The sequence below is a fragment of the Dendrobates tinctorius genome, unplaced genomic scaffold (assembly GCF_039654945.1).
Source record: "Dendrobates tinctorius isolate UK_male_01 unplaced genomic scaffold, ASM3965494v1 ptg000314l, whole genome shotgun sequence".
NCBI lineage: Eukaryota > Metazoa > Chordata > Amphibia > Anura > Dendrobatidae > Dendrobates > Dendrobates tinctorius.
This window is the reverse complement of record NW_027361981.1, coordinates 3,689,339-3,712,178: the sequence shown is the minus strand read 5'-3', so window position 1 is coordinate 3,712,178 and position 22,840 is coordinate 3,689,339. Positions and strand designations below refer to the sequence as shown.

Genomic DNA, 22,840 nt, shown 5'->3' with positions numbered 1-22,840 from the left:
ATTTTTGCCAAATTTCCATTTTTTTCACAAATAAACGCAAGTTATTTGAATGAAATTTTACCACTAACATGAAGTACAATATGTCACGAGAAAACAATGTCAGAATCACCGGGATCAATGGAAGCGTTCCAGAGTTATGACCTCATAAAGGTACAGTGGTCAGAATTGTAAAAATTGGCCCGGTCAAGAACGTGCAAACCACCCTTGGGGGTGAAGGGGTTAAGTATGGTACGCTGGAGACAGGATGATACTACCTGTGAGAGGTGGTGCTTGAAGCTGTATGCAACAGTATGTTGGGAGTGCTAGATGGGAGAAAACTGAATGGGGGTATTGTGGGAACCACTGGATCTTGTTATTCTGCTTTGGGGGTGATTTCTGTAGAAAAGCTTTTGATGTCATTATAACCGTAATGGGAGCTCTGGTTGCCATTAATGAAAGAGGGGAGGGAGCTGGATGTGGCTCGTGACTCTCTCCCAGAGCTAGATGTTGCTCTCAAAGTCAGAAAGGTTGGAGACCACTGCCATAGACTATAAAAAAATAAAAATAAAAAATTAGACTTTTGTGTATACAGCTCCTATGCAGTCCTATATTAGAAGCCCTCTCAACTAAAGGAGAAAAAAATGAGAGCAGAAAGTGTATACTGAAGGCTACATAGAGAAGAGGGCACTTTATTTTTTCTCTAAACTACAGGCAGTAGAGGCGGAAGAGTGAAGCAGTCTATAACCATAGACACATAAGCTTTCATAGGAGATATACCGTATATAAAAAAAAGGTTCAAAGTGGCCTGTCAAGGACAAAGATATTTTTATTGCTTTATATCCTAAAGATAGGTTCTTTCATGCATTTATTTTTATTTACACCTTATTAAAAGTCTTTTCCCGGCGCTGCTTGCTACCACATCGGGAGATGATCCGGTTACATTGACAGGTGCCTGCCAGGATAAGTGCAATGACAGTGATATTGTGCATGTCTTATTTTAATTGAAAGCAAAGAGCACAATACTTGCCAGCTACACACTTGTCTTGACATGCTCCTGGAGACATCATCAATGTCACTAACGTCCGGATATCGAAATGAGCAACACCGGATGGAGAAGCAGTTCGATCCTAACGTTACGCTGCCGACGTGCTTGCGGGGCACATGGCGATAGGTCCAGCGATCTGCACAATCCCGTGCTGTACACTTCACATGCAATTTTCCCCTACTCCGGTTATCCACCAGTGTCAGCTTGGTCATAAGTGTTGTCACATACACGTGTAGAATGAAGCGCTTCTTCGCTCTGTGCGTACAAAGCTACTTCCCGTCACACCACCCATGTACGCAAGGTCATTTTAGACATCACATACAAGGGGAAAGACCTGATACATGCATGATACCGGGCATGCATTGGGGCACTACACTGAAGGGTGTACCAAGAGGCCAGGGAATCACTAAATCTCGAAGACTAGGACTAATAAGGCAGGTTATTAAAATGCTAAACATTAGGAAATTAAGAGATTTAAAAAGAAATAAAAAAACATTCCTTATTCCAGGACAATTTCTTTAATTCTTTTATATTACATGTAGTTAAAAACTAAAACAACGGTTACTCTTTATTTCATAAATCAATAATACACATGAAAATAGGGAACTTTGAAATATATCTCATCATAGACATCTTTTTATTTCTCCACCAGGACTGATCGATCGGTTTATAAATTCACAGGTAAAATCTGTATTCAGGGAAGGCAGAATGTTACACTACTGAGATAGGAGAGGGCAGTTGGTGCTCATAACATTCTATGCAGAGATGAGGGGAAGAGCTAGAGGCAGAGCCCCTCCCTCTACATAGAATTTCATCAGTAGCACCTGCCATCTCCTATGTCAGTAATATAATAATCCGCTTTCCCTGAATTCAGATTTTACCCATGAGTTGAGAATTTTGAGAATGACTAATCAGAAGGAGAGAGAAGCAGATTTCTCTGAAAAGATATATTACAAAGTTTTTTATCTCCATGTAAACTATTCATTTATTAATTAAAAATTAAAACAATGGCTACCCACATTTTTTTTTTTAAACCGGTATGTAATCCATTGGTGACTGTGGGAATGTGCTACAGAGGGAAAATTGATTGCAGTGTTACAAAATTATAAAACAATTTCATAATTTTCCACATTTTATAATTATGTTATTGAATAGCATTCAAATGATCGTTCTTTTAGTCTCTATGTTATTTAATACACCGGAAATCCAGAAAGAGAGGGGAAAAAAGTGTGGTTGTGTTTCCTACAAACAGCACCACCCTTGTCTATAGGTCGTAACTGGTAGTGCGGCTCATTCTCCTTCATTTACATGCATAAGTCAATGAGAACTTGGCCCTATAATTGAGAACTTAGTGGAAAACAAAGAATTTCTTATAATGTTACTTGCACACAATAATTGCAAGTGAGCGTGATCTCCCATATTGTGATTCGGAGATATTTTTTTTGCATGGACTTTTCATATTCACAAAAGAAAAGTATCACTGAGTGATTTAATCTGCAGAAATCAAATAACTGCTGGGTAAATATAAGGCCGTCCGACATCTGTAAAGGTTCCTGCAAGTTGTTTGTTCAATCTCAGGTATTTGAGCTGTAAAACAAGTCCGTCCTAGAAGTGCTCCCTCTACTACCCGAGCGTCCAAGCGAGCGCGCACAACAATAACACAACTTTTTTATAGACTTCTGCAATTCAGAGCAGAGCAATAGTTGTTGTTTCCTTATTTCTCAATTTTATTTTGCAGGATGTAAATGTAGATCACTTAGTACCTAAATTACTTCTCGTCTTCTGCCCATGCACATGAGAATGACATCAGCGATCGCCGATAGCTGCTATTGTGCAGGCCGCGCCATCTTGAAGAAGGAACTTTTTTCTCTTCTCTAGCAAAATACGGGCGCCTGCACAGTAGCAGTTATCAGATCACCGATTGCTGCCACTGCGCTGGTGCAGCCGGTGCCATTTTCAAACTCCTTTTTTTTATGAATATAAGGATAAGATCAAACACAATAATTAAATGCACAATAGATATGCGATCATGCTGCAGCGCAGGTGCCATCGCTGGTGTCTGCCTGCAGAAGAAGTTTTTTTTTTCCCCCAAACTATATTTAATATCCATTAAGTAAGCTAAGGGGCAGGTCAGTGAGGGATCAGTGACCTGTCAGAAGCCATTCTAATGAATAGCTAATCAGAGCACCACATGAAGACCTCCACAGGCCGCCCCGGAGCACGAGCATATTATTAAAGGTCTCGTTACATTTAGCGATGCACCAGCGATCCCGACAACGATACGACCCGGTCAGGATCGCTGGTGCATCGCTACATGGTCGCTAGTGAGCTGCCAAACAGGCAGATCTCACCAGCGATGCAGCAGCGGTCGGCGGTCGATACTTACCTATCACACACAGCGAGGGTGACGTCTTCCACCCGCGTCCATGGAGTTGCTCGTCGGCGCCAGCAGGAAGCCGACAACGAGAAATGGACCAGGCCGATCTCGCACGATCAGCGATATCCAGCGGTGGGCCAGGTTGGAGGTAAGTGTCACATGTAGTGAGATCGCTAGCAATATCACTGTTGCGTCACAAAATCGGTGATGCTTTAGCGGTATCGCTAGCGATCTCGCTATGTGTGAAGGAGGCTTAACTCAAAACCGAAAATACAGATTAAACAACAACCACAAGACGGATTTCATCAACCAGGTATCATTGTAATCAGTATAACGGTGCCGACCTCACAATGTGTGTAGGTTGCTGTGCACAAACCTGAAGACAGGTTCCCATTAAGCTACAGTATATGCTACCTGCAGGCTGAGTTCAAGGTTGTAGCAGTTCCAAACAAAACAATTCAGCTGCCTGTGTAAGTTGTTTGCAAACAGTGAATACATAAAAACTGAACTGCATTAATGGCATATAGAATATATTTCTAAAAATGAAGGCACTTTATGAAGCGCATAAGATGGCCAATTCATGAAAGCCCATCAGCCAAGAAAAGGTGACTTTTCCTTGATGGGACCCTAAACCTAATATTTATCAAAATATGCTTCTCATGGGCTAAAAGCCTACAAATATAAGGGCAGGTAGGGTCCAACATTGATTAAAAACAGAATTGTCGTGGCTGGTGGGCTCTCATGATGTGGCCTAGTATTTTGTTTGTATATTATGCAGTCATAGCAGCTTGCAACTGTTCACATTTGCTTTATTTTGTTTAGTTTTTTGGTTTTGTACTGTAGAAGTTATTATTCAGTCTCTTGTGAACCAAAAACATCATCAGTAACTAAAAAAAAAGTGCACTTAGGGTATCTATTAATGCCCCACTAGATTTTTGCACAGTTTACACTTTAGTTGTTGCTCAGAATTACAAAAACATAAAAAAAAACACAACCGCACCACTCCACATTGTTTGTGGTAACTTCGTTCAGCTCCATTCCCTTTATTTAAGCCAATCTGAAAAATAAGAAACAACCCAGGGACCGTTGTACTATTTAAGGACAAAATCAGTCACGTTTTTCTCATCCCAAAAAAGGCCTTAAAAAAGGAGTTTACTAATCTCTGCCAAGTTAAAAACAAAAAAAAACTAGCATCAAAGCGTGTGATTCCATATGCATCAAACAGTCATGTCCACCTAAAGCTACGAATAAGCTCAAGAGTTTGTGGTTACACCGAGGTGCCAGCTAAATATTTGTGCCCTTATTTGCCCCTGCTGGTGATCATGGCATTAGGGCATATGTGGTTGTGCAGTACAAGAAAATAAGAATATCAGCAAGAGTACAATGAGTTGTCACTGGACTCTATTCCTACCAAATATTAGTAAATATTGGTAAAAAAATCGGTCTCTTGCCAATAGCAAGCAGTACTGAAAAATGGGTCTAACCGGTCTGTTAGTGTCCCTGCATAAAGGTCAGTCCTTTAGGATGCAATACAAGACTGCAGCCTAATGTCACAGATAAGCCTGTGAGACCTTCTGACCATAGACACCAACCACGGATCTAGACACACAGTGTCAAACTGGGGTGCCAAGGACCCACCAGCAACAAACTCCAGGGCCCCACTTTTCAACTACATGTAACTATGACATTATCCTCAATCAGAAATTGATATGACAATGAACTGGGTAGATGGTTAAAGGAATAACTAACAGAATGGTTTTTAACAGGGAGAAATGCAAAGTACTACATCTGGGCAATAAAAATGAAAAAAGCATATATAGAATGGGAGGAATAGGGCTAAGTGACAGCACATGTGAAAAAGACTTGGGTATACTAATAGATCACAGACTGAATATGAGTCAACAGTGTGATGCAGCAGCAAAAAAGGCAAATGCAATTCTAGGATGTATTAACAGAAGCATACAGTCTAGATCACGTGAAGACATTATTTCCCTCTACTCCTCTTTGGTCAGACCTCATCTGGAATATGGTGTCCAGTTTTGGGCACCACATTTTAAAAAAGACATCAACAAACTGGAGCAAGTTCAGAAAAGAGCGACCAGAATGGTGACTGGTCTGCAAACCCTGTCTTATGAGGAAAGGTTGCAGGATTTGGGAATGTTTAGTTTGCAAAAGAGAAGACTGAGAGGAGACTTAATAGCTGTCTACAAATATCTAAAGGGCTGTCACATTGTAGAAGGATCAACTTTATTCTCATTTGCACAAGGAAAGACTAGAAGCAATGGGATGAAACTGAATGGGAGGAGACACAGATTAGATATTAGAAAAAACTTTTTGACAGTTAGAGTGATCAATGAGTGGAACAGGCTCCCACGAGAAGTGGTGAGTTCTCCTTCAATGGAAGTCTTCAAACAGAGGCTGGACAGACATCTGACTGGGATGATTTAGCGAATCCTGCTTTGAGCAGGGGGTTGGACCAGATGGCCCAGGAGGTCCCTTCCACCTCTACAATTCTATGATTCTATGAATAAGATTCTGCCTTTCTCTGTACATAGTGATTCCAGTATATTGTTCCAGGTACTGCTCATATAAGTGAATGGTGGCTCACTCTTGCACAGGGGCCCACCAGAGGATTCTCCTGTTCTCCTGTGGGCCAGTCCAGCCTGTAGACTCAGTATGTATTTCTAGAGCGGGATAATACTATAAACTTATCCTTAGAGAACCAAATAATATGAATGTGTCCTGGAGAAAACCCATGCGTAAACTACATTCTCTAGCACAATACTACACTCTACCCACAGTCACAGGTGACATGCTGTGTGGCCTTGAGAAAGTCCTTTACGAATATCTATATCACTCACCATCACTGCTGCCTCTCAGAATTACATCTGGAGATGGTGTCTGTTGGGACCGAGATCCAAAAGAGTCCAGGCTATCGAAGGAATCATCTCGTCCGTGTCTTGGGGGAGACAGAGAGTCACTTCTCTCAGAGTCCCAGCAGTCTATATAACCACTGTCACGGATGCTCCTTTTAGGACTCTCAATCTCTTCATTTTCCTAAAAAAAATAAAATATGAGTACAATAACAAGGTGTAAGTTAGCAAATTTATAGGAGATGGAGTATGGCAGGTGTCCTGTAAGGAGAATTGGACTAGTGAAGGCTGGTAAGTTACTAGTCACCAGACCAACACATCTACGACATACACTGAAAATACTCAATATGTTAATATATGAGTAAGCTAGAGCGACAGTACTGTACCAAGTATATGAGCACAAAAAGGCAGATCAGTCTCTGCCAGCTCATAACTGCAGGGGACCGAGAACGCCCTTAGCTGACCCACACATTCTGAGCACAAGAACAATGGCCGCCTTTGACCGTCCAGCCCTGGTACATTTTTCCCAGGGCAAGCAGTATTCAGCCAAGGAGGGAAATCCTTTGCAAGAAAGGTCAGTCAAAAACACCCTGAACTCTTCTTAAATAAAGGTCTTGTTGATTCCAGCATCACTTAGCAAAAAGTGCAGACAGCGAAAACCAACTACAGACGCATATAGTAACTGGTCGGCATTGTGGGCAGTGTCTAACAGGGGGCAATTTATGGCCAATGTTGTCAACAAAATGTTTACATCCACACAAGTGTTTTCCGCGCTCAATGTTAGTACAGAAAAAGCCTACAAACTCTGAAAATGTGCTCATAAGAAATGTAAGGAGATATTGGGAAAGAAAAACACGAAAAAAAAACAAGCAATGTCATCACGTAGTGCTATAAAGGTATTTGCTTCTAATGTTTGTGATCCATCAAATGCTAAACCATCTGCAGCCGAGCAAGACCGGACCAGATGAGTTTTATCCCTTCAGAATGCAAAAATTGTGCAATACCAAATGTCAAGCAACCTGTGCTTTGGATTAGGAACGTTAACAAATAATTCAAAAGTAACAAAAGTTACAAAATAAAGAAAATCAAAAAGAGAAAAAAAATTCTCTCCAAAACGTTTAATATTTATATCCTATTTCTCCCTCTCTGTCCTAGCAGTCCATTTGATAGTTATATCAATATTTCTGAAAGGAGTAGCTACCAGTGTGAGACATGTAATGTCTGACAGTCAGCTCTCCTGATCTATATGTCTCACACTGGTAACACCCTCTTTCATTTACAATAATCTCAGGAGGCAGATTCTTGGGGAGATCTATGTCCGGCCCATAGATCTTAACAGCTCATTTACATATTAAGAAAAATGTGGATTTCTGTGGAATAAAACTTGGGATCAAACATCAAGGTATAATTTTATTCAGCTTTCTATGAACTACATGCCCATATAGATGGCTTATGATGGTTGATCATACTGACAGATTCCCTTTAAAAGCTGCCAAACACACTTTAAAAAATCTGAACAACAAAAAAGGTTTTTCCTGAGGAAGGAGTTCTGTGAAACTCTGAAACGCATCGAATAAAGACCACTGTAATAATAATCCTTGATTTAGTGGTTCTCAGTGTGGATTGTTTGACCACAACTTTCTATCCTGCATCTAAAAACAAAAAAGGACACTTTACGCTTTCTCCTAGCAATACCTAAATCCACCGCTGGTCTCCTTGCTTCATCTTCTCGGCCCAACAGTGTCAGTATGACCAGAACCCAGTCACTGTTGAACCCAGTCACTGTTGTGGTCCACACGCCCTTGTGCACACTGAAAAAGGAGGCAAGGAAACCCGTTTGGGACCCAGACGCCCCTATGGAGGAGAGGCGGGATGAGTATAGGTGGAGTTTTTTTTTGTTTAGACCACACTGGACCACTTTTAAACCTCAAAAAGCAGCTGGATAACCAATATTTTTTTCATGGACATTCTCAAAGGCCACTTTACCTTTAAATGACTACATATTGGAAACTGTGCTTTCCTAAAGGTGTAGTTACAAATTTGATTAATAATGATGGGCTGGTCATTCACAAATTGAGGTTTTAATTTTCCTGGACCTTTGGTTGTAAAGCGAATGATAAGAATTGGCAGGATAAAACGTCCAGACTAGATCTGTAACATAATGGTATGGTATGTATAGAACGCAAACTTTAACTTGGAAACAAAAAGGAAAAAACATAAAAAAGGTCAATGGAGTCTCATGTCTTTACTAATATAGCCTGTTGCATTGGCGCTCATTCCTTACTTACATCATTAAACCATCCCATACCTTTCTCATTTGTGCCAGCAGACCTTCAAACTCCTTCAAATCCAAGTGGTTTCCACTGTAGGACGCACAGCTATTTGCCGCTTTTCCGAGCCAATATACAGTCACTAGTACCTGAAACAATAGAAAGATATTACGTTCCAAAACTAATGGAGTATTTTGTAATTTATGAAGTTCAACATTATGAAGCTCAGCAGGTTTTGATCATGTGCGAGTTTAGAAACATCAGGAATGTATTAAGAAGAATAAAATGTAATATGACTTCACAACATTGTCTGCCATTACGATACACGTCCAGATGAACGACACACTGCCAGCAGTATAGCATAAAACGTTATATTATAGGGCTGGTGCATGGGAATTACTGGCAAAACTCACAATTCTGCTTATCATTCCGTTATGTGCTGCAGAAGGATTTTCACAGGGCGAACACCGATGACATTCATGTACGTGATACTGAACAGGAAGGGTGGGAAGTGTATGGACTAGGTCAAACTCATCCTTCAGACTAGTTTGATAAGCTTGACTCTCGGTGGAAGTCAACGTGTCAACACCACTCATACCACTTTATCAAGCAATTATTACCACCGCCCAGGCAGACTGGTTCAGGAAAGAGCACAGACATCTCCTAAGTTACAGGATCCCGTGGGGGCACCAGCACTGATACAACATACAGTATACTAATGGAGTGAAAGGTCAAGTATTTATTCTAGAAAGTTACATAACTGAAGACTAAAGGCAACGATATAAACTAGATGAAGGCAGAACATGTACATTCTAGCAGGACCAGCCATCTTAATGTGAATGGGGTTGAATTGCGAGGCCATGTACAGCCTATAGACAAGGGGCAGGAGAAAACCTTGTTTTTCTAATCTGCTACCTACAACATTGGGCTTGTACAAATTTGCAAAGGCTCCTCACTATGGTTCTTTTATCAGACTTTTTAATCTATTTACTTGACCAAGTTTCTGGATTCTTAACAGTGTCTTGTGTAAAGGGATAGCTTTTCTTGTTTGTTTGTTGTTTTTTTTTTTTAATGAATCAGAGTTTGGCTGCACAATTGCAGCCAGGTATATTTTTCTCGGAAACAATTTGGTGCTTCATAGAAAATAGTTTGAAGAGCCAGACGGGGACTAGAGGCAGAGATGGGACTAGTCCGTTGCTGCCCGACTGGCTTCTCCCCGCCCAGCTTTAGATGACTAACAGGTCTCTCCCAATGTTCACACATGAGAGAGACCTGTGAATCAACCAGAGCAGTGAAAGAAGCCGCCTGGGGCAACAGATCAGTCAGATCACCACATATAGTCTCTTAGTTGTTGGGGAAATTCAGAGAAAAACACACCTAGCAGAAATCTTGCAGCCAGGATCTGATTAATGCTGCCAGTGGTCTGGGCACAATGAATCAACTGACAGGTTCGCTTTAATTCTCAGGCCTTCTTTCAATTTATGAAGCTAGCCAGTGTTTTTATCCCTCCTGTGTACTACATAATAACTGGAGGGAAACAGATTGAGGAACTCATCTCTTCGATTGCTAAAACATTGCTCTCATCATCCGATGCATCAGTATAAAGCAAGATCCAAAAATGTTGCGTGCGGTGTTTTTCGATCTTCCTCAATGATTTTGCAGGCTATTAAAAATAAAAGCAGGCACAGAAACCAAGAAAAAGGATCCTGCTACAATGGCTAACTGGAAACCCAACATAACATGGATAAACCCTAAAACCCTAGAAAAATAAACCAAATTACCATATGGTCAACTGGAGTGCACCTCAGCACCCAGTGGACAACCACAAATGGCCATATAATAGCCATGAAATAATATTTTATAATGAATTTGTGGTACAGTAAAGGGTGTTTTACTGGATGGAAGATATGTTTCTCCTAGCAGATTAATGTTTGGCTGGGTTTTTCCTTAAAGACGGGACCTGCGATGATGTCAGGGTCACGTGATCAGCCCATGTGATGTCTACCTCACTGGTGGAAGGGGTTAGGCCCTATGTAATGGAGGTTGGTGATTGCCACAGTGAGTGTGTTTCTGGAAGCTACAAGAACTTGTGTGAACTCAGCCTGGAACTTGTATATAGGATTCCCGTGCTGCAGGACTGTCGCAGCAAGACTCGGAAGAACCCCGGGAATGGTACCTGGCGGATGCCGCAAGACCTGGCAGCCGCTTAGTTACGCCCGTCCCGTGCAAGGGGTGAGTCTGGGACCAGTGGTTCTCCGAACTGGAGTATGTGTTTGCTTTGCCTTCTGTTTTGTTAAGCTGCTGGTTACTGAGTGACATTAAAACCTCTGAAATTGGACTTTATGCCTGTGTGTTGCCTCGTTACTGCCACCCAGCTATTGCCTACCAGAGCGAATCCCTACAACTGGTGGACTGAATGCGGGCAGAGGCAGTGAGGCCAGGCTGTTTTTGTTTTTGATCGGTACTCCAGCCTATGTCTTGGGTGAAACGAGTGGCAGAGATCCAGGCGGGGAACTTTCCAGAAAAGGAGGCCACGGTAAAAACGCTCATAGAGGCCATGCGACAGCAACAGGAGGCCATGCGGCGGCAGCAACAGGAGGCCATGCGACAGCAGGCTATGCAGCAGCAGGCTATGCAGCAGCAGCAGGAAACCAATCAGCTGTTGATACAGCATATCACAACAGCGCAAGCAAAAGGAGCTGACCGGGGAATCCAGGATATTCGGAAAGCGGTTTGTACAGCGATTCCTAAAATGGAAGAATCAGACGATGTGGAGGTGTATCTGGAGATGTTCAAATGAGTCGCTGAGAGAGAGAAGCTCCCCCGGGACCATTGGACAGGTGTCGCCGCTCCGTTTCTGACCCCAGGACCATTGAAAACGTATCTCGACCTACTCCCAGAGCAAAGGGCGGACTACACGGTCGTCAAGGGTGAGATACTGGCACACCTTGGGGTAAATGTGTTAGTGTGGGCCCAGCAGGTACACCAGTGGGAGTTTACCCCCTCCAAGCCAGCCCGGTCCCAGTATTATGATCTTTTGCACCTGTTACAAAAGTGGTTGCAGCCTGAAGTGTTGTCCCCCACGGCCATACTGGACCGCATAGTGACTGATGGATTTTGGAGGGCTTTGCCCCACTCCCTCCAGACATGGGTCGGTCAGGCATCCCCTACTAATGCCATGCAGATGATAGACCTCATAGAAAGGTATGGGGCTACCAAGGAGTTACAGGGAGGGACCGCCCGAAAGGTAACAGGAAGGTTCCCTAAGTCCCCACCCCTGGTTCGGCGAGCAGAGCCCAGGAAGGCCGCTCCGGACTTATCCGGGGAAGTAAGGAGCCCCATAATCTGCTGGCGGTGCCAGGAACCATGTCATATGAGAGCTGATTGCCCCCACCTGACTGAGCCCATGGACACCAATTTTGGTTACCGCCAGTCGCACTATGCCGAACCAATGTGTGCAATGGGCACCCCGAAAGGCCCTAATATGGAACATTTGTGTCGGGTGGAAGTGGAGGGCACCCCGGCTGTAACCCTATTGGACTCAGGGAGTCTTGTAACCCTGATACGAGCCAGCTGGATACACACCAGCGAGTATACGGGTCGGAAAATTGGGGTGTTGTGCATACATGGAGACTTAAAAGACCATCCCACCGCACTAGTCGTAATCAGCACGCCAGCAGGGAGGCGGTGCTAGAGAGGTGGGGGTGGTGACTAATTTACATTATGAAGTGATAATTGGAAGAGACTTTCCGTTGTTTTCTGTGCTGTGGCCGTCTGTGGTACCATCCACTGAGCAACTGCCGGTACCAGAGGCAACCAGGTTACATTCTCCAGAAGGGGGGCATGAACCTGGTGGCCCGGAGGAAGATGTGCTGGCGGTTGGAATAACTTTTCCTTCGGTGGAGGAAGGGAAGAATTCTCCCCTAGAAGGATTGGCTGGAGAGGTGGAAGACTTGACGCCGGGACCCGAGTTGTCAGACTTGAATGTATCAGGAGACAATTTTGGTACAGCGCAACTCCGAGACCTTACTTTAGCCCGGGCCAGAGAAAATGTACTGTTTGTCAATGGGGAACCCCAACAACCTGGGGCAGATACGGTGTTTCCACGCTTTGAGTTGAATCAGGATTTGTTGTACCGAGTGGAGAAAATACGTGGGGAAATGGTAGATCAGTTACTGGTACCTCAGACATATCGCAGGCTGGTAATGGATTTAGTGCATGCGCATGTACTTGGGGTGCATTTGGGCCAAAAGAAGACCCTCGACCGAATTCTGCAGCGATTTTACTGGCCAGGGGTTCATGAAGAAGTTAAACGGTACTGTAGCTCCTGTCCAGTATGCCAGGTAACCAGTCCCCAGCCTCACTTTCGGAGCCCTTTGGTGCCTTTGCCAATTATAGAGGTACCTTTTGAGAGAGTGGCCATGGACCTGGTGGGGCCTCTCAATAAGTCGGCAAGGGGACACCAACACATTCTTGTAGTTCTAGACTATGCTACCCGATATCCTGAGGCCATTCCTCTGCGCCACACATCAGCTAAGCTTATAGCAAAGGAACTCATGGGTATGCTTTCACGGGTCGGAATTCCGCAAGAGATTTTAACAGACCAGGGAACCCCCTTTATGTCAAAAATTATGAAGGAACTCTGCCGGTTGTTAAATGTTAAACAGTTGCGTACCTCGGTCTATCATCCCCAAACAGATGGTCTGGTAGAAAGATTCAATAAGACACTGAAGAGCATGTTAAAAAAGGCAGTTTCCAAAGATGGAAAGGACTGGGATCTGTTATTGCCATATTTGTTATTTGCAGTGCGGGAGGTACCTCAGGCATCTACGGGGTTCTCGCCCTTTGAACTATTGTACGGCAGACATCCACGGGGCTTACTAGATATAGCCAAAGAGGCCTGTGAGAACCAACCTACTCCCCACAAAAGTGTGATAGAACATGTTGTCAAAATGCAAGAGAGAATGGAGACAGTCCTACCTTTGGTCCGGGAACATATGGAGGCAGCACAACGGTCACAGAGTCGGGTCTATAACCGGGAGGCTTGGGTAAGAACCTTTAGCTCTGGGGATCGGGTTTTGGTGCTTGTGTCTACCGTATAGATAGCAAATTTCTCGCAAGGTGGCAGGGACCCTACGAGATCATGGAGAAGGTGGGGCCAGTAGACTACAAGGTACACCGACCAGGACGGAGAAAGCCAGAACAGGTTTACCATATTAATTTGCTTAAACCCTGGAAAGATAGAGAGCACCTTGGTGGGGATAGTCCACTGCCAGCGTTTCAGGTGGAAAAGGCTCCGTTACCTCGGGGAGAGGCAGGAGAAGCCCAACTCGCGGTCAAAATTGCAGATAATTTGTCTCCTAAACAGGTTCTGGAGGTCCGGGAGTTCATCAGCCAAAATACAGATGTTTTTTCGGAGCTCCCTGGATGCACCTCCGTAATCCAACATGACATTGTCACAGAGCCACAGGCCAAGGTCCGACTAAAGCCATATCGAGTGCCTGAGGCCCGGCGACAAGCCATCTCAGAAGAGGTAAAAATGATGCTACAGTTAGGGGTCATAGAAGAGTCTCAGAGTGAGTGGGCCAGCCCAATAGTTTTAATACCCAAGCCTGATGGGTCTCTAAGATTCTGTAATGATTTTAGAAAACGCAATGATATTTCAAAATTTGACGCCTACCCCATGCCACGGGTTGACGAATTGATAGAGCGCTTTGGGCAAGCACGGTATTTTACAACTCTGGACCTTACAAAAGGTTATTGGCAGGTACCCCTAACAGAGGCGGCGAAGAGAAAGACGGCGTTTATAACACCTGAGGGGCTGTTCCAGTATAAGGTGTTACCCTTTGGGTTGCATGGCGCTCCAGCAACGTTCCAGCGGTTAATGGATATTGTTCTCCGTCCCCATCGCCGCTATGCCTCAGCCTATCTAGATGATATTATTGTGTTCAGCACCGATTGGGAAAGCCACTTAGCAAAAGTACAGGCAGTGGTAGACTCCCTGCGACATGCAGGGCTAACTGCCAACCCAAAGAAGTGTTTCATAGGGTTGGAGGAAGCCCGGTACTTGGGTTATGTCATTGTGAGGGGAGTTCTCAAGCCCCAAGTGAACAAAGTCGAGGCAATTCAGAACTGGCTCCGTCCCCTCACAACAAAGCAGGTAAAGGCCTTTTTGGGTTTGGTCGGATATTACAGGCGATTCATTCCCAAATTTGCAACCCTGTCGGCACCTTGTTTAAAAGGGAAAAAATCTGTGATGATCCACTGGAATGATCAGTTAGAGGAGGCCTTTACAAAATTAAAAGGGGTAATGTGTGGTACACCAGTCCTGATCACTCCAAATTTCAAAAAAGAGTTTGTGGTGCAGACTGATGCCTCTGAGATAGGCCTCAGTGCCGTGCTGTCTCAGGAAGTTAACGGGGAAGAGCATCCCGTTAGCTTCCTAAGCCGGATACTTACCCCAGCTGAAACCTGATACAGTATTGTGGAGAGAGAGTGCCTGGCCATCAAGTGGGCACTGGAATCGTTGCGCTACTATTTGCTGGGGAGAACATTTCGGTTGGTGACAGATCATTCCCCTTACGTGGATGAGTCAAGCTAAGGAGAGGAATGCCCGAGTCACCAGGTGGTTCCTGTCCCTGCAAAACTTTAAATTTTCAGTAGAACATCGCGCAGGCAGACGACAGGGGAATGCAGATGCCCTGTCCAGAGTTCACTGTATGTCATGTGTCCACCCCTCTAGGGTTGAACATGGAGGGAGGTATGTGGTACAGTAAAGGGCGTTTTACTGGATGGAAGATATGTTTCTCCTAGCAGATTAATGTTTGGCTGGGTTTTTCCTTAAAGACGGGACCTGCGATGATGTCAGGGTCACGTGATCAGCCCATGTGATGTCTACCTCACTGGTGGGAGGGGTTAGGCCCTATGTAATGGAGGTTGGTGATTGCCACAGTGAGTGTGTTTCTGGAAGCTACAAGAACTTGTGTGAACTCAGCCTGGAACTTGTATATAGGATTCCCGTGCTGCAGGACTGTCACAGCAAGACTCGGAAGAACCCCGGGAATGGTACCTGGCGGATGCCGCAAGACCTGGCAGCCGCTTAGTTACGCCCGTCCCGTGCAAGGGGTGAGTCTGGGACCAGTGGTTCTCCGAACTGGAGTATGTGTTTGCTTTGCCTTCTGTTTTGTTAAGCTGCTGGTTACTGAGTGACATTAAAACCTCTGAAATTGGACTTTATGCCTGTGTGTTGCCTCGTTACTGCCACCCAGCTATTGCCTACCAGAGCGAATCCCTACAAATTATAGAAATAATCACTAAAAACCATAATAATAATAATCTTTATTTTTATATAGCGCTAACATATTCCGCAGCGCATTACAGTTTGCACACATTATCATCACTGTCCCCGATGGGGCTCACAATCTAAATTCCCTATCGTGGTGGAATGTGGGAGGAAACCGGAGTACCCGAAGGAAACCCACGCAAACACGGGGAGAACATACAAACTCCTTGCAGATGTCGTCCTTGGTGGGATTCGAACCCAGGACTCTAGCGCTGCAAGGCTGCAGTGCTAACCACTGAGCCACCGTGCTGCCCATCATTATATCCAAGGTCAGATTTACAATAGACAATTTCGGTTGCACAATCAGAAGATCAACCAGGTAAAAAAAATAATCCAAAGTAGCTGAAACATCTTTAACTGCACGTAGTCAGCAAGACAGACGTGAAAACCCCGTATCACAACGTATACATTTCGTTAAAGCTTCCATGAAATCTTTTATAGATTACACACCCATTTCCTAATACAGATAGGACACCGTACATTTACACTTTCAGACGTCATAAGCCAAATAAATAAAAGAACAAAGTTCCACTTTGGCACCTCTTGCTGTACAAAAAATGATCAGATTGTTCCGCTGCTAAACCATTAATATGAATAAAAAAATAAGAAAAACAATATCAGGCTTAACTACCACACCACAGCGGAGTACTCAGCGCCCTACACGTGACAACTTCTTCTGTGGCTGAGATACCTGCAGCATAGGGCCACAGAAAGTTTTTCCAATATGCCGTTCTTGGAGGCCATGCCCCTCAACATCTGTTCTCCACTCTCACCGGCATCCCTGGCGAGAGTGGAGAACTGGGGATACAGTTTGCATACTAGTAGTGATGTCCAGACTAGACTCCTGTGCTCCTATATCGAAAGACGCACAGGAGTATATTTGGTCCACCCACATGGGGAATTGTGACAGTGCAAGCATCCCATGTTGCCACCAGGGCTGTGGAGTCGGTAAGCCAAACCTGCGACTCCGACTCCTCAATTTCCCTTCCACCGACTCCGACTCCAACATATATTGCTTATATTTAAGTGAAAAATGTATTGTAGTACAATGTGAACATCAGACATTTAATCATTTTTATGATACAATAATCAAGACATTTAGATAGAACATAATATATATTTATTGGAATACAACTTTAGAACACAAAAACTGTAATAAATTGTAAATATGTAATACACTATGTAATATCGACTACATATATATACAGTATATATATATATATATATATATAAATAACACTATGTAATAAACTATGTAAGTGGCAAAAAACAGTTTTCAACAAAAACATACTAAATAACATTTGTGCAGTCTATGAATTTGTTCTAAGAAATAAAATTGCCTCCATCAGATCCTCCTTCATAGATGACCTAAAATCTGACCTAATAATTTTAAGGCTAGAGAACAACCTCTCTACACTAACTTGGGTTGGAGGCAAAGCCGTAACCACATGGGCAACATCTCTAACAACTTCCAAGTATAAAGGAATTGCCTCATGCACAGTCAGTTTTGATGAATGGTTGAATTTTTCTTTTTCTTTGAGAGCAAGTGAAACATTTTGCTGAAATATGGTCAATCTGCTTGCTATAGGAGACGGAGTGAAATCTTTTTCCTTGCAGCAACGCTTTGCCTGCTCCATGTCATCCAAATACTTGTCAAAGTTAAATTCCTCATCTGATGAGGATAAGATATGGCAGCAGTAGCACTGTCAGAACCCAAGTCCTCTTGCGCCTGGCAGTCCTCCTGTAGGCCACTCATCCTAACTGCTACCTCAGTCATAGCTTCTTTTCCTTTAGTAAGCTGTTGATCATCAAGCAATATAGGATGACTTGGGTCCACATAAACAGCTGCCAGAAAAATTTTATTTTCCAATAGCTGTGTCTCTCTCAGTTTCATTGAAGCAGAAATGCCATCTGCGATTAATTCTCCTCTTTGGGACAGGCAAAATAGCAAATTCTTCCACTCCCTTATGAAAATGCCAGGAGTTAAATCCTCAGCTTGTAATTTTTTAGTCACGGTAAATAGGTGATTAAGCAATTCCTTCAATTCAGCCACCTGTGTCCATTGACCTTCATTTAGGGTTACCTGAGGGTTCGCCATATCTATAAGAAACGGTTTTAGCCAGGATCAAAACTAGGTGGGGGGGCAGAACCTTATACTGTTCCGCAGAATCTCATACTGCACACCTCAGCTGCTGCAGAACCTTATACTGCACACCCCTACACTTGAAAATAAAGCCTGCACCTTAAGATGTGGTGAATGCAGTCTATTTATTCCAACTATCAATTGATGTTGACGTGTTACTGAAGACGAGCAATGCCTGTCCTGGGCGTCCTTTTGGGCAGCTATGAGGTGTACCTGACTGTTGCTAAAAAAAAAAAAATGGAGTTAGTCTGTGTGCTAACCAGCTTTCATTCTTTTTGGTACAGATAAGATATGGATGGACAGATATGGATAAATGGATATATAGAGCAGATTTCTAATCTGCTTTTGCTATTGAAAACATTATCTATGAGCTCAAAAACCTTTCAGGTGATGCGGTTTTTTAAAAAGCTGATCTGCTTTTGCAGCTGAAAAACGTATCCTCAAAAACGCAGCAAAAACGCTGTGTGTGAATGTAGCCTTAGATCAGGAATAGAACAGTCATTTATAGGACATTTCATAACTTTCCCAAATTCCTATGAAAAAATATTCAGCACATTCTGCATTGAACTACTGTACCCAATTTATTATATATTTTAGGAGTCGGACCATTTTATACCAACTCCACCAAAATGAGCTCCGACTCCACGACTCCGACTCCACAGCCCTGGTTGCCACAATACTGTAGTCTGCAACCTGAGACTGCACAACCCTTTAATTAAATAATACTTGCTAAAAAATTCCAATAGGCTCATGTGCACAAAGAATCATTGTACAGGGGTCATCCATAAAAATAGATACCATGAGCTGAAACACCATAATGCCTTCTCACAGATTTAGTATAACATTGGAGATCAGGATGGGCACGTAGATTTCTGGGTTCTGTCCATAAACCATTGATCTGTAATGCGGCAGTATGAATGACGGCTTTAACATGGCACTCTACCCATGAGACTATACATGTAATGTCACTATAACTCATGTTCTTCTGTTTTTCTACTGCTTTCTCACTGTTTGGTTTACCTCCAAAATGAGTTCTGCATGGGAATGTGGAAGGTAGTGGAAAGCCTGAACTCTCGTCATCGGTGCTGGTCCAACACATACTCATGGAAAGACAGGAGAGGTGCAGACTTCTCACCGCTCTCCTCGTACCTCTGCAGTGGCTATATCAGATATAAGGCAAATGGGGCTCCAAACTGACAGAATGGAGGACACTGGGTATTGGTGGTAATACACTACAAATATTAAGTCACTTAAAAGAAAATGTCCACTCAAAAAAATTAAAAAAATATTAAACATACCGTAACTACAATGCGACTAGGGTGAAAATTATGCTCCAATTAAAGGAAATCTGTCACCCAATTTTAGTAATATCATGTAAAGATATCACCCAATTGTGCGTCCCATAAGGATCCTTTTAGGATTTTTTTATTCCCCCCCGACCCCGCACCTTTGATGCAAAAATACCTTTGTTATCTTGGAGAAGAGGTATGCAATCGCCGCGGTCCGGTCCTATGGGCGTGGCTTAGTCGGCTTCTTTTCCCCCCTCCTCAGCTTGCTGCATGTAATCTTCATATGTGAATATCACAGATAACGTTGTTTGCCGTGCTTGTGCATTCAAAGAGGCCTCCGGTGCCTGCGCAGTATGCTTTGCCCAACTGTGGGCGAAGCATATATGCGGTACTGCTCATGCGGCGGTATTTTCCAGCGCGGTCTATGCCCCGGTAGTCTTCACATACAGGACACACTTCCGGGGCATAGACCGCGCTGGAAAATACCGGCGCATGCGCAGTACCGCTTATATGCTTCGCCCACAGTTGGGCAAAGCATACTGCGCAGGCGCCAGAGGTCTCTTTGAATGCGCAAGCGCGGCAAACAACGTTATCTGTGATATTCACATATGAAGATTACGCTCAGCAAGCCGAGGACGGGGGGGGGGAAGCCGACGAAGCCACGCCCATCGGACCGGACCGCGGCGATTTGCATACCTCTTCACCAAGATAACAAAGGTATATTTGCATCAAAGGTGCGGGGTCGGGGGGAATAAAAAATCCTAAAAGAATCCTTATGGGATGCACAATAGGGTGATATCTTTACATAATATCACTAAAAACCCTTTAAATCTTTCTAGTAGTAGCTTCCAATCCACTGAACTGCATAGATCTAAAACAGAATGCTAGAACCACCACCAGGGGGAGTATAGCAGTCACCTGCATACTGGTCATAGAGTAAACTCAACACCGTAACAAGAAGGCGCCCTCTAGTGGTGGCTGCCAGAATGGAAGCCTTTACAGCTACATCTACACCAGGGATTCAGTGCAGTAATTGCTATGTATGGCACATATATTGATACATTTACCAGACCAACAATTTTAAGCTAAAAGAGATATAATGAAGGTGGAGATTCAGTAAAGCTCTGTAACTGCTTCTTTTTTTAATCAAGAGAAACAGATGCAGCAAATGAGATCGTGCTGAAAACATGGATTTAAGATTGTTGTAATAATTCAGTTCATTTAAGAAGCAGCTGAAAATACAGTGACCCTCTACATGCTATGTAGTGATGAGACGGCAAGCAAAAATGGTTAAGCGCCAAGAAGCTGGTGTCCTGCATACCTGAAAATGAAAGGTGGAGGACTGTTCAGACTGGATGGTGCCATGGGGCTTAGTGTAGACAGGCTGGGCGGGCTATGTGGCCTCAAATGTGCAAGAATTTCGCACAACTTGACAATATCAAACAGCTGCTGTGTAACGTTGTCGGTGACTTCATCACAGCCCTCTCTTCCTTAGACGGTAGCTGCTATTTGTGCCGAGGTTTATACAAGTGGTGGCCGGGAGGAAACCGAGAGAGCTGGGGATGTGAACGGCTATCCATTATTTTATTAAAATATTTACATTACGATTTTATCAAAACTGTCACAATGTATACTATTTCTATGACAGCACAATTGTAGAACCTTCATATAAGCAATAGCGTACAACCATAACCATGGGGACGAAAGAAAAATAAAAACTAAAAATGTGCTAAGCATTTCAGATGGATTTTTTTCTGCTCTGAAAAGCACCTGAAAGTGCTCAGAAAACACTCAAAACTATTTCTACAGAAAGTCTTGCTGTTCATATAGTCAGACTTTGTAGAATCTTTTAACCACTTCAGCTTTCCAAAAATGCCACAGCTTAAAGGGAACCTGTCACCAGGTTTAGTCGATATTAGATACGGCCACCACCTTTCTGGCCTGATATACAGTGTTCTTTAATGTTGTATATCTGCCCCCAACCTGACTTGTAAGATAAGAAAAAGCTTTTATTATACTCCCCAGTGGGGCGGTCCAGTTTGAGAGGTGACGCTGGTCTTGGTCCGGCATCGCCCTTCTTCTTGTGATGCCATCCTTCTTGCTTCGTGTGGATGACGTGTCCCTACGTTATCCACACAGTCTCCCCGGTACCATGATCCTGCACAGGTGTACTTCTCTGCCCTGACGAGGGCAGAGCGAAGTACTGCAGTGCACAGGCACCGGGAAAGGTCAAAGAGCCCCTGGGCATGTGCGCTGCAGTACTTTGCTCTGCACTCAACAGGGCAGAGAAGTACGCCTGTGCAGGAGCATGATGCCAAGGAGACAGGGTGGATGGCGCAGGGATGTGTCATCCACACGAAGCAAGAAGGACGGCAGCATCACAAGAAGGAGAGTAACGCCAGTCCAAGACCAGCTGACACTCCTCGGACCGGACTGCCCCGCTGGGGAGTATAGTAAAAGGTCTTATTCTTCTCTTGTAGGTCAGATTAGGGGCAGATATACAGCATTATAGAATGAAGCAGCCAGCCAGTTGGCGAGGCTGACTAGAGGGCGCGGCGTTGCTCCATACAAGTGTGCTCTGTCACAGATTGACTGCAGACTTATCGGATTGGACTTGACAACCCCTTTAACAACACAAATTCAATGGGAAGGCTAAAAAGACGTTTGGAAGACACCTAGGCATCTTTTGTAGCATTGCTTAATAGACTTAAAAATAAATGACAGCAACTTGCACCAAAATGGTTAAGAAAAGATGCCAACAAAAAATGATTCCAAAGTGTGTCAGGAAATGCTGGAACACATGCGATAAAAGAGGTTTAAAGGAAAAAAGTTGCTAAAACAGCAACGCTTCTAGAAGCAATTTCTGCTTGAAAACCTAGTCCGCCTAAAAAACAAAACAAATAAATCTGTGAATATACCCTCATAGTGTCTGTTTACATCTAGTAGAAAAATACACCAAGAATTCCCCAACATTTACCTTCCACAAGGTGCCTACATCTGCCTCCCTGGTAGCTGCACCCATTCTTTAGAGGGCAATGCTCATGACCAGGACGGAGTAAGCATTTGAACATTAACCCGTTAGTGACAGAGGCAATTTTGACCTTAATGACAGGGCCAATTTTTACAATTCTGACCACGGTCACTTTATGAGGTAATAACTCTGGAACGCTTTAACAGATCCCGCTGATTCTAAGACTGTTTTTTCGTGACATATTGTACTTCATGTTAAGGAAGAAAAAGAGAGAAAAAGATCCACAGCTAGATATACAGTGGGGCAAAAAAGTATTTAGTCAGTCAGCAATAGTGCAAGTTCCACCACTTAAAAAGATGAGAGGCGTCTGTAATTTACATCATAGGTAGACCTCAACTATGGGAGACAAACTGAGAAAAAAAAATCCAGAAAATCACATTGTCTGTTTTTTTTCATTTTATTTGCATATTATGGTGGAAAATAAGTATTTGGTCAGAAACAAGCAATCAAGATTTCTGGCTCTCACAGACCTGTAACTTCTTCTTTAAGAG

The 22,840-nt window shown here is 43.5% G+C and overlaps 1 protein-coding gene across 1 annotated transcript in view; it reads right to left on the bottom strand.

Annotated features, from left to right (window-relative positions):
• The window catches only part of LIMCH1 (LIM and calponin homology domains 1), a 428,272-nt gene that overhangs the window by 97,848 nt on the left and 307,584 nt on the right, over positions 1 to 22,840 (bottom strand). Inside the window, exons 6-7 of the mRNA XM_073561147.1 lie at positions 8,583 to 8,693; positions 6,263 to 6,458 (exon numbers count right to left, since the gene is read on the bottom strand). Coding sequence (XP_073417248.1) covers positions 6,263 to 6,458; positions 8,583 to 8,693 — 307 coding nt within the window. The remainder of the gene's footprint in view (positions 1 to 6,262; positions 6,459 to 8,582; positions 8,694 to 22,840) is intronic.